This window comes from Pseudonaja textilis, chromosome 2 (assembly GCF_049901715.1).
Source record: "Pseudonaja textilis isolate UNSWEBS1 chromosome 2, rPseTex1.2, whole genome shotgun sequence".
NCBI lineage: Eukaryota > Metazoa > Chordata > Lepidosauria > Squamata > Elapidae > Pseudonaja > Pseudonaja textilis.
In genome coordinates this window covers 194,646,344-194,664,087 of record NC_141991.1, presented here as the reverse complement: position 1 = coordinate 194,664,087, position 17,744 = coordinate 194,646,344, and the positions used below count along the sequence as shown (strand labels likewise).

Genomic DNA, 17,744 nt, shown 5'->3' with positions numbered 1-17,744 from the left:
ACATTTCACAGGCTTTAGAACGCTCTCTCTCTCTTAATTATCTGTTAGGAATTTCAGACAGCCTCTTTAGAAAGAAGGATGACTTGCACAGCAAGGAATCACATAACCCCTTACAATTATATTCAATTCAGCAAAAACTGAATATAGGAACACTTGAAATATAGCATATATCCAATTTGTGACATAAAATTATCGAGTAAGATGCTTATCACAGCATCATGCAAAGTTAGAGCCTCATAATGAAGCCAAAGCTATTAATCAGTACTTAAATATATTGGTGCCAATTACTGACCTTGTTCCTTTGTAGTCAGAGTTTGCCTGAAGTTTTTATTTGCAGCAGTGCTTTCAGCATTAGCATTTAGAAATATTTCTGCAACAGCAAGCAGAAACTCTACACTAGCACAAAGATAGGTTTCCTCAACAATTGTGTCCACAACAGTGGTGTCATCTCTCCCCTGTTTATAGCTTATATTCACCATGACTTTCTTTTCAGATCCATGTTTCATTTCTACCATTCTGAAAGACAAGGTGATTATTCTGTTTTATAACATATCAATAATAAAAGACGGTATGTGCATAATCTTAAATATAGCTCTCAAATCAGATAAAATCATGAAATCTGGAAGTTTATCCATCTTACTTTTTGCTCTCAGTTTGTCATTCCATAATTATTTAAATAGCCTTTGAGAAACAAATATGCTTTATGCCATCTTTTAAAGCTTTATATACATCGAAGTTTCTTTTCAGAGTTCTAATCCTCTCACCTTTCAAACTATTATGAAAAAAATTATACACACATATATACTGTGTTTCTCATATAATAAGGCCAGGTATTATTTTTTTTTGAGCCCCGAAAAAATGGCTAGGTCATCTTTTGGGGGGTGACTTAATTCGCCCCCTTGCATCTTCGGGCGGGCGGTGACAACTTGGATGTTGACCTCAGCTTTGTTGGGGCACTTCGTATTGGGGTCAACGCAGGCAGCACCATATCCGGGTGTGCAACAAAAGTACTTCCTAACGGCAAGCCCACCCACCATTCCCCCCCATTTCGCATGTTTTAATATAGGCCTTAATTTGGGGGGAGGGGCTTAATTTCATTTCATGCCTATAAAACATGCTGGGACTTCCTATTGGGGGAGGCTGTATTGTTGGAGAAACAGGGTGTGTGTGTGTGTGTGTGTGTGTGTGTGTGTGTGTGTGTGTATTTGTTTTCTGAGGTTCTCACGGGTATTTGTATGTAGATCTTTGTTTGTTCGGGTTTTCTACTTCCAATCTTACGCGGGAGAAAACCCGAACAAACAAAGATCCATATATATATATGTTATGTCCCACCTTCCAAAAATAAACAGATAAGGCTGAAAGCAGCAGTCCTCGCAAATAAAGGCAGCAACCAGGAATCTTCACTGATAACAGCCGCAGCCAGCCTCCACAAGATAGTCCAAGTTAACAGTCCCAATAAATCCAAGTCCCAACAAGATATTTCAGGTTTAAATCCTCCAAGCCAAAGTCTTCGGTTCTCTTTGCAAACAATTTGTTCCCGACAAGAGTGCAGAGTCATCCCTCTTCCTTTTATAGAGCAGCAGCTAATTAGTCTAATTACTGATCTGCCCTCCTCCTGTGCTCCCGTTGGTTTCTCTCGTCAGGAGACGCCTGCTTCTGATATCCACCCAGCGATTATCTAAATTATTACTTTCACCTGAAGACTTCCCGGCTGATAACCTGATTGAGAAGCCGAGGAGGTTGAAGGTTCAGGCCGGTCCTGCAAATCAAATGTCCTCCTTGTAACATTCTCATTCAAAACTGCAGGCAAAACTGTTAGGATTCCTTTTGAAATTCAAACAGTCATTTCACGATCAAATCAAACTACAGGGAGTAACGTTCTCATTCAAAACTGCAAGCAAAACTGTTAAGATTCCCTTTTGAAATTCAACAGTCATTTCACAATCAAATCAAACTAAAGGGAGTAACGCTTCCTGGTTCTGACGTCAATCCATGATCTAACAGTCATCAGATTCAAAGTTCCTAACAGGATTGGACCTTCCAATCACAACACATATATATATATATATATATATATATATATATATATATATATATATATATATATATATATATATATATATATATATATATTCTGAGGTTCTTGCGGGTATTAGTATGTGGATCTTTGGTTATTTGGGTTTTCTCGCGTAAGATTGGAAGTATCTAGGCAATGTTTCAATGAAGTCTCATTCATCATCTTCAGGCTTGTGTCTTCGGCTCTATGCTTCTCAGAGTGATGTGAGCTTGCAGCTGCTTCTTCCTTTTAACTGCTAGTGGGGTGTGACTTGATTGGATGGGGGCTTGGCTGTGTTCTGATTGGGTGGGGAGGTGTTCTCATTGGTAGGGGGTTTGGCTGTGTTCTGATTGGTTGGGGGGTTGGCAGTGTTCTGATTGGCTGGAGGCGTGTTCTGTTCAGGTGGGGGCTTGGTTGTGCTCAGGTTAGTCTTAGTTGCTGGGGGATTTGAGCTGGTGAGCTGTGATCCTGCTGTTTGGCTTCGAGTTCGTGGTCGTGCTGCATCTTCATGATGGGTGTCAGTTTGCTTCATGTATGGCTCGGAGAGGTTTGAAGTGGGTAGTGATGCAGCTGCAGTGCAGCTTCTGGTCCGTGGTTGTGTCTCATCTTCTGTGTGGGTGTGAGTCTGCTTTCTGCGTGGAAGTGTGGTGGTGGCATCTTGTGTGGCCCTCATGGGTGTGGGTCTGGTGTCATTCTTCATGTTAGGTACTCATCTGTTCATGAGGGCGGGTTTCCAAATGGCTGGTAGGCGGGAGGTGTCATCTCGTTCCCCATCCAATCAAGTCACACCCCCACTAGCAGTTAAAAGGAAGAAGCAGCTGCAAGCTCACATCACTCTGACAAGCACACAGCCGAAGACACAAGCCTGAAGATGATGAATGAGACTTCATCCAAACGTTGCCTAGATACTTCCAATCTTACGCGAGAGAAAACCCGAATAACCAAAGATCCAGATAGATAGATAGATAGATAAATAGATAGATAGTGTGTGTGTGTGTGTGTGTGTGTGTGTATGTATGTATGTATGTATGTATACATATGCCAAACCTAAAGAGTACCTATGGAAGGATGAATATATTAAGTATATATATCAGGAGAATTTCTATCACTTTTATGAACCTTTTAAAAACTTTTAACATGTCCACAACCTTCATCTTTCAGGTATAGTTCTATATTAAACCAATTTTTAAAAAATTCTTTTGGATTATATTATTTGGCTATTTCTGTCTGCTGATTGCCTTGAATTTCACGGTATGGAAATGCAGAATATAACTTGAAACAATTATATATGCACACGTACTAAACATTTTTTTAACAGACCACATTAAGGTGCAGTCCAGAAGGCAAGTGAGAAATAGCGGGGTGGGGTGGGGGTGACAAAGATGGCAGATAAGAAAAAAGAAAGAAACATAGCTAAATCTACTTTATATTGATACCATACACTATACTTCTCCGTAGTCTTTCTATCCTTGCAAAACTTTGTCATTTATAAGTATCAATCCAAATATTGTCCAAATCTGTTTTCATGATTCTCATCAACTTTATGTAATCACTGTATTTGTGAGATGGGTGGCATAGTAAGCAAGTAAATATGATTTCCAAATTTTGAAACTAACAATATGATTGAATAATTACTTTTTGTATGTACTAAAGCACACATATATCCAAATTGTCCTAAATTGATTTAGGTGGCAGAGATCCTCTACATATTTAATGGTATTAATCCCCATTATTCAGTCTAAAGTGCCACTCAGCATAAGTAGTAAGAAATAATTTTTGCCAGTTCATCTATCATAATAGACCCACAATACTGCTCTAAATTGGAAGATCTTCTCAAACAATATTTAAAATAACATAGTAAGGTTAAATAGAATGAAAAAATCAGCAACTATCTGTCCCACTTCCTTCATCAGGAAACTCCACTGGATTTCATCACTTTCCATGAATGCATGTACTCATATTCCAAGAATCTACATTCTTGATCCAATATCATTAAGCTAGTTAGAACTTCAAATGCAATTATATTAATGTATAATTTTATACTGTTTTACATAACTATGTATTTGGTCTTAATAATTAAATTCGAAAGTTTAGCCTTTTGAAAAGTGAGGAAGAAATGGGACCAAAAAAAAGCTCTCAACAAGCTGTCCCAAGTATTAGCAGCAGTGAAAACTGCACATCTCTTTTATATACAGTAAAAATTATTTGCATGCATTACTATCAACACAAATATTCAATATAAGTTAACAATTTTAAGTTTTATTCTTTTGGGGAAAAATGAGCACCTTGGTGTTGCCTTCTGTACAGTTTCTCGTTTATCATCTAAGGTGCAATCTGTTAACTTAACTGAAGCATTCAGTGACCCATCTGATAACATCTTGACAGCAGCAGCTATTAACAATAATTTAAATTCTGCAAGTTTCAGACTATTATCTCGTTCATCCTTAACTTGAGGCTGTTTTGAAAAGAAAACAAATAATTTAATGCAGTACATTGCCTAATACAGTAAGCAAACAATCCACACAAGAAATGTACAAATGTCCTTCCTTCCTTCCTTTCTAGCGAGTACCTGGATTGGTCATTGTACTTTTCTTCAAAGGTTCTCTGGAAGTGGTTTGCCACTGCCTCCTTCCTAGGACTGAGAGGGGGACTGACCCAAACTCACCCAGGCAGGTCTACAACTTACAGTTTCCAAATTTCTAACTGGGTGTCTTAACCACTGCACCAAACTGGTTTTTCAATTTCTTACCAAAGGTGGACTGGGTCGGGAAGGATGTGTGGGATTGTCCAAGTGGTGCCATGCAAGGAAGTGACACAGATCATGAAGAGCATATGGTAAATGTACAAGAGGTGGTATGTAGATCCAAGAAGAAAAGGAGGAAGGATGGCATGGGTCAGGGAAAGTGCAGTAGAGGACAGCACAGGTCAGGGAGCAGGAGGAGGAGTGGTATGGGCCAAGAAGAATATAAAGGAATTCCTTCCTCTGTTTCTTTCTCCTTCCCTTTCCAACAGGTACCCAAGTGGCTGCTGCTAGATGGGGAAGGGCATGAGGACTGGTAACCTCTCATGGATTAATTTAGTTTTTTTTAATGAACAGAACAGTTTTTCTCACATAAGTTCATCCTTTTACTGTAAAAGGGTACTCATACATAAGACCAAAAGAATAATATCCAGCAATTATTACTATAGTTTTTTTTTATTTCCTTACTTGCTTTGAATGGATAAATGCTTGCTCCATTGTCTAAGTATCCACAAAATAAGATTATGCAATTATAGTAAGCCAGTAGAAAAATTACAATGATTTAATTTCAAAGAATATATTTTCCTTACCTGCTTGGACTGTGGGCTGTACAAAACTAGAGTCAGGGAATCAAACTGGAAGTCTAGTTTTAATGTTGTTTTTACTTTAACTGAGGAGTGCATTTCCACCACAGCTGATGTCACCACTGTTGTTCCAGCTTTAAACATTAGAGACATACATGTTAAGCATATATTGTATTAAGTACTATTACTATGAAAAGCTTTCATAAGAAAAATGGCTTGCAGTATCCAAAGTTGTAAAACTGTGCATCTTAAAACATTTAAATATTCAGGGATAATCTGATTGCATGCAAGGAAAATGGGAAGAAGTGTGGTAACTGCATTATCCTTTCACCACTCACCACATATAAAGGATGACCATCTATATAGCTGAACTTCTACTATCTATGCAGGCTTCCCAGACGATTGAGGCCAATTGAAAAATCAAGGTCTGTAATCACCTGGAAACCCTCCACAGATAGAAAAGGATCTCTACAACAGATAGTTTATCTTTATATATAGAAGGCATAACAAGGTGTTTGGTGCTAACAGTCATTTCTGCTCACAGTAAATATGAGCAGAGTATTTTGAGTAAACCCTGAAGAGATTTTTAATCAGGTCTCACTAAATAAATTTACTTCTAAGCATATATACATGCTCTAATTATACAACTATACATCTCTCATACAATCACTTCAACCAATGTGAAATATTATTTTAATTGATTAAAGAGAAAAAACAATTATATTTTTAATAGCAAAAAAAGAAAGAATTAGCTTAACTGAAAATAAAATACCTCCAGAATGTTGGGAGACACTTGCAGCTCCACTGTGAATGCTTAACACATCTTTTTTTTCTTGTGCAGATGGAGGCTCAAAACTATCTCCTAAATTTTCATTCAAAGTCCTCAACATTGTAGTTATATCCCCTTCACTGAGAATCAGCTTTAGGGAAAAAAGCAGGTAATACAAAGCATTATTTTTGCTTGAGGATGTTTGAAATTATTACTACTTAGAAAAATCCTAATTTGTTTTTAAAACGTATTTACCCTTTCAATGTCAATCATTAATTTACAGAAATACTTCAAATATGAATTTGCTGTAAAAGTTGTCCTATGAATGATTCTGTGCAGTAAAAAAATGATTTCTCCTTTCCTTTTGCCAAAGCCATTTCTTTGATTAGCACAGTATCTTTGCTAATATAAACAACTATTTTGTTAACAATTGCCACTTATTGTACTTTCTGCATTTCATTTTTCTGTCCTCACTGTTTATTCTTTAATCTTTAAAGTGTTCGTCTTTAGAATATATATGGAATGTGTCTATAGGTGCACGTATATACTATCACAGATCAGGAGAGTTCTAAATTGAGCTCATAATTGGATTGGACTTTAGAATAATACCTTATGCCATGGTTCGTGTGTGACCTTATATTTACTGGTTTATTTACCACTTTTATATGCCAAACACTCTCAAATGGCTGAGAGGCAGCTTACAGATACACACAATATAAACATTTAAGCTTATAAAACATTTAAACTGAGTTCATTTTTGTTGTTTCTATTTTTTGCTTTGCTTTTTATCTTTTGTACGATGTTTGAGTGTGTAATATGTGTAATATTTTATATATTACTTGGTTTTATAACCACAATCCAGGGATTAGTTTTAAGATGGGAAGTCATATGTCTTATAAATAAACAAATAAACAAATAAGTACAGGCCTTGGCAAAAATAGATTTTAAGACTCAGACTAAATCCTTAAAAAAAAAAGTCTGCTCAAACTCAACCTGGATACAATACACAATCTTATCTCTAAGGTGCTTTTTCAAAGATGCTTCTTGGTTGAGAAACAAAACGTCTTCAAGGAAAAACAAAACAAAGTCCAGTTGCCTTTTGAAAAAGCATCTTTGAGACAACCATGATGTGGATGACTGAGAATCTCCATGAACAGCACAAAACCTTATTTCCTAATTTTTTTTTTCTTGCCTTTATATATTGTTAAGTTGCAAAATATAGCTATGAACAAAGTATGATATAACATAGATAAAATATTTATATTCTATTTGACATTAATCATGCTAAAAGCTACTGGTATGTTTTTAAAATATACTTTAGGAATATCTGTGTTCAAATTGTGCATGGGATCGATTTCTGAAAACATCTAAATAAAGAACTTACATTAATTGGCTTGAGACGCCCAAATATATTAATGTCAGGAATTTCATGATACCAAAGAGCAGCTAAATTGCGTTCAACTTTAACTTCAAGATTTAATGGCTGTAGTAATTGTAATTCATTTTGTAATAATCCATTCATAATATTTGATCTAAAAATAAAAATGGAAAATATCCAAAGTGATGCATTAAATAAAATTAGGAACAGGAAATCTATTTAAATTAACTATGATTTCCTATAGAATGAATACATTCTGAAAGATGCAACCCTATTAGAATGCAAAGTATTATTACAAATTTTACCAAACCATACGTTCCTTCAAAATATACAGAATTGGCTTTGTACATGTTAGAAGTCACAAGGATTTTATACACCTTTTATTTGAAAAGATGTTTGATTCCCTCTCTGGAAGAATAGACAAATAAATTCTGAGACTTTACCTTGATATCTAGAATAACTTTGTATTTAACAAGCAAATCTTACAAAGAATTTAAGCTTATTTGGAAATAATCTTTATACTAGAATCTAATATCAGGATTATGCCAAAATTAAAATTTGGTTTTGAGAGTTCATATATCAACTAGTGCTATAACTTATAGCAATGGTGGAATGCATCATTTACAATTTCTAATAAACTTTTAATGATTTGAACAGTATTAACTATTTTTAGCCTAAAGCTCAGAAGAGAGATTTATTAAAAAATAGAAAATGTTCATAATGGAGCAAGTTTTTAGTATTGACATTTATTAGCTTTAAATGTTTTTCTCTGTCCATATTTTGTACTTGTTTTTTAACTACTTATATTTTTTAAAATATATACTGAAGATTAGCAGTTATAAAAAGAACAAAAACGTGTCATTTTAGCATTAAGTTAAAAAAAAAATACTGCTGGGAATTACAGGAAACAGCTAGAAAGAGGCCCAGGCTCTCCACTTGGTTTTAAGGTTCTTTTGGTTTTGCATTCTTTTCCTGCAACTGAAGTATCTTGGGTCTTTTTGCCATAAAGAAAGGAAAATTACATAAAGAGAAGTCTGGACTAGAATAAGAGACTCTTTTTCCTCTTCCCCAAATTCCCCCAATTATTTGCCCTTCAAATCTACTGCAAATTGCTTGACATTTTTTCTATTTTTCTATGCCCCTTGTACCTTGTAGCTAGGTAAGGATAAAGCAGAAAATGATAAGAAATTTGGAACTTTCTGGATGGTGAAAGTTTAGTATCCAAATTACTATTGCCTTATAATTGTACATATAACTAATGAATTAATTTAATTCTTCAGCATACTTTGGAAAAACTCAATTTAGATTGCAAAAATGATTTTGAATCAATTGCTGTAACCTATAGAGTGATTATATTCTTCTTGCTTTACTTCAGTACTTGGAACTCATTGAGAAGTATGAATTTTTCAGACATAAGGGTTCCTAAAACAAAAATATTACTCTACTGTCAGCAGAAATCTATATGACTTACAGTATAGATTTCTGTTCTATTTGTCAATGTTTAAATTGAGGAGGTAAGTTGTCAAGAAAAAGGACTTTCAAACAAAATACTCAAGGTTTTTGGAGCTATTTTAATTAATTTTAATTATAAAATAATTTTGAAAAGGAGAAGAAAAAAAGAATGACTAGGAAAGTCTGGATTTGATAGAAGTATAGAATTAGTTTTTTTCAAAATCACTTTTTGGTGGTTATATAGTATAAAGCTGAGGTTGTTAACTTAGCACACCACATCATACTATTCTAATTAAATTGCTTATTTTGAAATTACATTTAGAAAAATTATGAAATCATTTTAACTTACCTGTATAATTTTAGTTCACTCAGCTTCACACAAATACTGTCAAGAACTGGTGGGACACTGTAACGAAGTTTTGTTTTCACAAGCAAAAACTCATTTTTTATTGTGATCATACCAAAATCAGCAACTAAAACATCAGTAGATACTGCTGACTGTGGTATTATGACAACAGGTGCTTTAATGTTAATGTCCAGTGCCATTCGGGAACTCTGCTTAGATAATTCCTTTACACCTGTGGCTGCTTTTTCAGCAGCTTGAACAGTGGCTTCAGTAATTGCTTCCTTTGCCATCTGAAAATTGTTTACAAAAGCCTAGAATTTAAATTAAAAAAGTTCAGCAATAAATAAGTAAAATGGGCATATTTAATCTGCTATTGTTAATCCATATGCACTCCAAATTATCATATCAGTTATCATCGTCATATCACATTTAAGTAACTTCAGGAACAATGTTACGTTAAGGAAAACATAGATTTGAAGGAAGTAGGAATATACAGTCCAATCAGTCCAAACATTTTTGGACCATATTTTGCAAGTACCAGTTCCTCAGTGGTTCCCAGAAAGAAAGAAAGTATCTTAAGCACAGAAACCTGTAATTATGCTGTTCTATAAAATGAGATGTTAAATGGTGGAAAAATGAATAAAACTTGTTTTTTTTTTAAAAAGAAAGTATCTTAAGCATGAGCAGAAGTCCAGGAAGCTGCACACCAGTTTTATCTGGTGAAGTGTCACCTTTGATTGGGTAGTACCATCAAAGCTGATACCTCACCAGAAGCAGGAGGACCAAAAATCCTAAGCCACAACATCTTACTTTGGCTAAGTCAGAGTTGGTTCTGCCCTATCCAGATCCTCACAGCTTCCAGGCAATGGGTCAAGAGCTGAACAGTGTCATGTGCCAGGCCTAAGCTGGAGATACATAGCTGATTATCTGATGATACTGCACCCTATGCTGCTGGAAAATCTTCTCCAGTTCTCTCATGTAGATTTAAAGAGGAAAATGAGGCCCGAGCCCTGAAACACACCACAATGTAGAGGACTTCTCCTCCTCCCCACAACCATAACTTGAACCAATCACAGAAGGAAAAGGAGAATCACTGCAAGATAATACCACCCATTCCCAACAGCCAAAACCAATCCTGATTAAACCATGGTCAATGATATCAAGTACATATGAGAGATACAGGAGTGCTTGAATAGATGCTCCACCCACATCCTGAGTTCTCAGAAGTCATTCATAAGCACAAGTAATATTGTCTAAGTGCATAATCCAGTCTTGACCCTGACTGAAAAGGTCAAGATAAACTGCTGTACCCCGGGACCGCTGAAGTTGAGTGCCTACCACTCTCTCAACAACCTTTCATCAAGAGATCCAGTCTTGCACCAGGCAAGAAACCAAGCAAGAAACCAGGAGGCACCGATTTCTAATCCTGCTCTAGGCATGAAAGCTGGCTGGTTGACTTTGAGCTAATCACTGTGTCTCAGTCCAAACTACCTCGTAGGGTTGTAATTGTGAGGGAAATAGGAGGAGGGAGGAGTATTAAGTATGTTCGCTGCCTTGAGTTATTTATGTAAAAAAATAAAGGTGGGTTAAAAAAGATCTAAAAAAAGGATGGAGACTGATTGAAAGATGTCCAACGAACAATGGCCTCTTGAGAAGGGGGCATGCTACTGCCTTTTTCAAAACAAATGACATCATACCATCCTGTAATGAGACATTACTCACTATTTAGCCAAGCACATGCCACCTCCTAGGAGACCTTAATAGACATGATTTCTTGGGCAGTAACTTTATTTAGAGGATGATTACACTTCTTCCACAACTAACTATTCTGCATTATATTGAGTATTCTATTTCGAAGTTGCACATATCAAATAGGGAAATATTGTCTCTCGCTACACTGATCTTAATCTCTGATGTGTACCAGAACCTCAAGTGTAGAACTTAATAATATGAAAGTAATATATATATAATGCATTTATTGTTTAAATTCCATAATACAAATTATATTTTATATTTTAAAGTGCTCTCAGTTATAATGTTTGGCTGAAAAATTGTTTTAACAATTTTACAGTTAACAATATACAGTTTAAGTAATCTCTTCTATCAATACATAGTTCAACTGAACAATAAACAGGGACTGCTAAAACAAGTTCAATAGCTTTTTATAGAGTAGAACAAGCAAAACGAGTTTACTTTAAAATCATCCAAGCTGTGTGTTAGTTTACAAATGTCAGAAAAAAGTTTTGACTTACCAAAATTGCAGAAACAAATTTGTTGACAAAAACAATTTGAATACATCCAACAGTTAAATAAATGTTGCTGTCAACAGCATTCATATTTGTAAAGGAAGCACCATCCGTGGCACATGTGTATGTAATCATTTTTAAACTAAAGACTTCTTTTCCAGTTATATACAGAGCCTTGAAATAAAAACAATTTTCAGTATAAATAGTATAAATTTTAAAGAATTATGCGTTTATCAAAAATTCCATGGTTCCCCTTCTATTCATGTAATCCTTCATGTTCATGAAATGGGCTTTGATCCATTGAATTAATGGAAAGGTTTAGGAAGAAAATGTATCATCTTCAACCTATACATTAAAAGCAGGAAAAGGGATGATTTTTTTAAAAAATATATGTGTTATGAGGTAATGTACAATATAGGGACCAATCCAATATGTGCACTGTAGCAGTAACTAGATATAGAATGCAAACAATAAAGTTAAACTGAGAGGAGTAATTTGTCTGTAGTCTTTGTTATAAAGTATATTCAATTCGACTTTCTTCTCTGAAAAATTAAATAATTTAAAGCATCTTCTACTAAACCAGGGGCAGTATTTCAAACTCAGAATGCACTGTTTTCTATAGAAGGCTTAAAGCTTAAAACAAAACTGATCTTTGAGTTAGTAAATATCAACACATTAAAAGTACATCTGTACCTTTTTATATAGTGCTGTCACATCACAATCCACAATAATTATATTCTTTAATTTAGCAGATATTTCAGTTGTTTCTTTCTTCATTATCACTTGGCTATCAAGACCTACATATAAAAAAATAATAGATGTAAATGAAGCCTCATGTTCAAAGACTTTTTTCTACAATCTTGTTTATTTTTACCTTCTATGCTAATTTCTGAGATCCAACGTTTCTGTTCTCTTATAAAAATACGCAAACAATTCATGTCTACCAAAAGATGGAGATCACAAACATCCTCATGTTTTGATTTTTTCGAACCTATGGGAAATTAAAAATTACAAATAAATGGAAAGTTGAATTTCCCGAGGTGAATATATGGCATTCACACCCAATTCAAAAGAGGAAATCAATAAGAAAATATGTCAGGAGAAGAGGGCTGTTGACTCTTCTCATCTGACTATAATTAAAAAAAACACTAATGCAACTAGGAACTATAAAGAATTACAGCTTATATGTCGGAAGGCATTTGGTCCATCTGTTCTCACTATAAATGGAGATTTTATTTCAGATAAATACTATAACAAAGCTTTCAACAGATTTTTTTTTAACAGCTTGAAAGGGATAACTTTTCTTAAATAATAAATGTTTTAGCATCAGTCATGGAAAGAATCATTTTTAAAAAATATAATTCTCTCCTTATCTCGTTTCATCAACAAAATCCAAAACCGTTTTCAAATGGACACTTGGAACATAAGAATACCTATTAGTCAGCATTTTAAAAATTATGTTGATTTAGAAATGGAAACTACTAATCCTGAAATAATCTCTTTAATATTCTTTTAAAGAACTCAGAATGTGAAATAAGGCTGAAATACAAGAAATACAAAGTTTGATATGGAAAAGCCTTACTAAATTTCCTAAGAACTTCTTTTTTTTCTTCTTTTTCCTGGACAATTTCTACTGTATTAGCCTCTTGAGTTGGAAGGAGATTATTTAGAAAATTCATTGTACTCAGAAGTGCTTCAGTATGTAAATGAATATCTATAGAAGAAAAAGTCACCTAAAGAACAAATGCATTTTATTAATATGTTTTAAAAGCACCTTCTGAGATATAGCAACCATATAAATAGAAACTATAACTATTACCTTTATCAGCTGCAGAACGTTCTGGTAAGTACTCTTCAGGTCTGGAGCATTAATATCTGCCTATAGTCAAAAACATGACATTTTAAACTTGAAAATATTACAGAACATAGCTGCACCAGAACTCTATAGATAGTAGATCTATAATAAATCCTCAGTATTTGCTTTGGTAATTACCACACTTTTGGAATAGCCTTCTCTAACTATTGACATTGCTATTTATCTATTACCCAATGATAAACCTGTCCTTCATAAATATGCTTAATACAGTAGAACCTCTGGTCAAAAATGCTTCTGACCATGACCAAATTCACAATTTTTTTTTCACAGCCAATTTCCCCTTCCGCACCATTTTTTTTTTTTGCAAATGCCAAATTTCCAAAATTAGGTTTGGGTCATGACCAAATCAGGTTGCGACCAAAGTTATGGAATGAATTATGGTCACGACCAGAAGTTCTACTGTACTAATTTGTTCTATTCATTTTCCAACACATTTATTCCTGAACAATTAAATAATTTAAATATTTGTCCACACAAATTTTAAGGAAAAAAATTGAATCCTTTCTCTTACCTTGGTATATTCAATTGATAGAAGATCTTCCACTGAATTATCCAAAGTTGAAATAATATAAACAGGCTTCTCTTTATTATCTAATTAAAGAAACATTAAAAAAATTAAAATCATAGTGCGAAACAAATGAATTGGAATCAAATACAGAAAGCCCATGAGTTACAACGACCTTGGAAAAAGTCACTTCTGACCTCTTTTGCAATAGTGTGATCACAATCAGGTGCTTGGCAAATAGCTCCTATTTACAATGTTTGCAGTGTCTTGCAATCACATGTTTGCGATATGCAACCTTCCCAGCTGGCTTCTGACAAGCAAAGTCAATTTGGGAAGCTGGATATGCTTAATAACCAATAACCATAGAAAAAATGGTCATAAAATCAAGATTGGTCACAATGATTCATTCTAAGACACTAGAAATTTTGATAGTTAATAATTTAAGATTAATTAACGAGTTAATTATAATAAAAGCAAAATTAATTACATTGAAATTCATGAATAACATCTGTAAAGCATTACTTAGGGTTCTTACCTTATGATCAAAATTGAGACCTGAATATAACTAAGCAATAATATTGTTATGAGTTATGCCTGATTTTATGACCTCTTTTGTCACATTCATTAAGTGAATCATTAAAATTACTAAGCAAGTCTGGCTTTCCCTATTGCTGAAAGTTGCCCCTTGGGAAAGTAACAAATAACCATGGGACCCAGGACAGCTACAACTATCATAAATAGACATCAGTTGCCAAGGGCCCAATTTTTGTCACACAACAAAAATTGGGGATTACTGCAATGGTTGTAAGTGCAAGGATCAGTAGTAAGTTATTTTTTTTCTGCGATATCATAACTTTGAATGGTTGTTTTAAAATGGTCATTAACTCAAAGACTACCTGTATTATAGTTTCATGAAAGGAACCTAAAGAGAGTATTATCAACTGAAAATTTATTATGCAATTATTACTATTACTACTATTTTATTTATTTATTAAATTTATATTACCCATCTCACTATCACAGTTACAATGGCTTATAGCATAATAAAAAGTTAATACAAAGCAATTAAACATTTAAAAAGATTAAATAACCTGAAGTAATAATATTGAGGTTATTATTATTCTTTTTGTATGCTTGATTTTGCCTTTGACAATAAAATTAAATAAAGTATTGTTAAAATAAACAGTGCACGTATTGTTTATATTTGCAAATGGACAAAAGCTAGTTTAATTTAATCTTATACAGGCAGTTCAGTGACCATTCAAAGTTATAATGGCATTTAATGGGGCACTTAGATAAGAACAGACTGTTGCTGGAAATTTTCACTAAATTTTTCTCTCATTCAACTAAAATAAAAGTAGAGCAAATTGCTACTTTAACTTTAACTTTAAAAATACTCGTAGTAGCTTCAAATTGCTCATCTAAAATCATATATATAATACTTACCTATATATTCTGGACACATTAAGCAAATTTCTCTAAGAAAAGCAGTAGCAGTCATGTCATATGTTCTGAGCTTAAGTTCAGTGCCTAATTTTAAAATTTCCAGCCGAAGAATTGGCTTTTCAATGTCTTCTGCAAGACGACACACTTGAAGGAACACCTGTTTATTTAAAAAAGAGAAGATGGTTATCCAAAGTTTCAATAACCTTAGGATGGAGAGAGATTATAGGACTGGAAATAACTTTTAAGGTCTTCTAGACAATCATTTCCCTTTTAATAATTAAAGCAACTTTTCACTTCTTAATGATATAAAAGGATTAATTTATAAAGTAAGCACAAATAACTTTGAGTTACCTGTAAAATAATAAAGGCAGGGGAAAAAACTAACAAATAAATAAAATATAGTTTTTGAATTTGGGGAATACATTTTAAGTACATAACAATGGAAGGAAAAAACAGAATACAGTTGTTCCTTGACTTACAACAGTTCGTTTAATGACCATTCAAAGTTACAACAGCATTGAAAAAAGTGACTAAGGACCGTTTTTCACACAACCATTTCAGCATCCCATAATCATGTGATCAAAATTCAGATGCTTGGCAACTGACTCATATATATGTTCCAGGGTCATATGATCACCTTTTATGACCTTCTGACAAGCAAAGTCAATGGGGAAGCCAGGTTCACTTAACAACTATGTTGCTACATTAACAATTTCAATGATTCACTTAACAACTGTAGCACAAAAGGTTCTAAAATGGGCCAAAATTCTTTTAACAAATCTTTCACTTAGCAACAAAAATTTGGGGCTCAATTGTGGTCCTGTATAAGTAATTATTTTTTCATCAAAAGTTATGCAAATAATTCTAAGTTTGTTGAAAGCCTAAGATTACATTTTATTTATTAACTAAATTAAAGGAAAACCAAATCTTCTTTTGCCGTAAAGTAATACAATGTAGTGAAGTGCTTGTTTCAATCAAAAGAAACTTTTTTCCTACACTAGAATAATAAAATTGTATAATTGTCTTTGTCACAATAAATTCTTTGTACATTCTCCCAAACTGATCGTATTAATTCTTACTACCCAATGTAAGGCCACTGCTACAATCACAGTTGATAAAATAATAAACTAAGTTTTTGTCCAAGGAAATGTGACTGAATACTGTTGCTTTGCTTTTTTTTCCTATTTCCCATTCTCTATTCTTCATTGATATGTAGTTGTGGATCATTTTCCTCAATAAATAAAAGTACAAGTATACTATTTGTGACTCATTTGTCAGAATTGGGTTCTCTTTATCTTATTTTAGTGCTTGTATGGAAAACAGATCATTTATGCAGAAACATTGAAAATTCATATAGGTTCATGACTGTATGTTTAATTGTATGTTTCAGAATTAAACATTCAAATTTTGGATTTTTTAAGACCTAGACTGTAAACATGGTTAAGTAACTGGTCCAGGCAGCTATGAAATATATTTTTATTGGTTATGGTGTTACTAGATTTATTGGAGAAAGATGCTGAAAATAAACAGATGCCAACACTTATAGTCTATTAAAATTCAACTGAATAATAAAAATTGAAGAGAAAAAAGTGCAAGAATAAAACAAAACTTGTATATGTTAAAATACAGAAAAATATATACCTGCCTTAGAGTAATTTGATTGCAGCAGTGTAGAATAAGGATGGTGGGAGGGTGGGGGGATGGATGGGCATATACATACAGATAGATTCATTCATTCATTCAGTCAGTCAGTCATCCATCCATCCATCCATCCATTCAGTCAGTCATCCATTCGTCCATCCATTCATACATTCATTCATTCTCAATACTGATCCAGCAGCATATGGAAAATTCATAATGATGTTACTAGCGGAGTGACTTAAAGAGAACTGAAAGGTAAGAAACAGAATCATGTACCTGTAAGTCTTTATTAAAAGTTCTATATCCCATATAAAAATATTCATGCCTTGAGCTCTGCACAATTGATTATTCGTTCATGTATTAAAGAAAATAATGAAGAATAGCACTGAGATACATGGCTATGATCTGGGTCAGTGCAGCCCGCTTTCTATACATAAAAGTTATTGATCAGTAATGTACAATAAAATTCATAAAAAATTACAAAAATGGAAAGCCACCAATATATATTTAAAATTAAGCCAGTATCCTTTTGATTCTTTTGTTCCTTTAGCCCCTTTGGTTTGGCCCACTGGAAGTCTTAAATAAATGACTGCATTCTGTTGCTGTTCTACTTTCCCTTACGATTCTTCCTTTTACAGTACCTATTGACAACCCACATCTTAGTATTTTGGTGATCCCCTTGTCCTTAAGATAATGGACAGCTGT

General features: G+C 33.7%; 1 protein-coding gene across 2 annotated transcripts in view; it reads right to left on the bottom strand.

Moving 5' to 3' along the window:
* VPS13A (vacuolar protein sorting 13 homolog A) overlaps window positions 1-17,744 on the bottom strand; it is a 125,825-nt gene that overhangs the window by 56,609 nt on the left and 51,472 nt on the right. For both annotated transcript variants that reach the window (XM_026703826.2, XM_026703828.2), the window contains exons 26-38: window positions 15,399-15,555; window positions 13,959-14,038; window positions 13,391-13,450; window positions 13,154-13,304; window positions 12,446-12,562; window positions 12,265-12,368; window positions 11,578-11,745; window positions 9,329-9,636; window positions 7,534-7,681; window positions 6,153-6,300; window positions 5,387-5,514; window positions 4,342-4,511; window positions 293-516 (exon numbers count right to left, since the gene is read on the bottom strand). In XM_026703826.2, coding sequence (XP_026559611.2) covers window positions 293-516; window positions 4,342-4,511; window positions 5,387-5,514; window positions 6,153-6,300; window positions 7,534-7,681; window positions 9,329-9,636; window positions 11,578-11,745; window positions 12,265-12,368; window positions 12,446-12,562; window positions 13,154-13,304; window positions 13,391-13,450; window positions 13,959-14,038; window positions 15,399-15,555 — 1,963 coding nt within the window. The remainder of the gene's footprint in view (window positions 1-292; window positions 517-4,341; window positions 4,512-5,386; window positions 5,515-6,152; window positions 6,301-7,533; window positions 7,682-9,328; window positions 9,637-11,577; window positions 11,746-12,264; window positions 12,369-12,445; window positions 12,563-13,153; window positions 13,305-13,390; window positions 13,451-13,958; window positions 14,039-15,398; window positions 15,556-17,744) is intronic.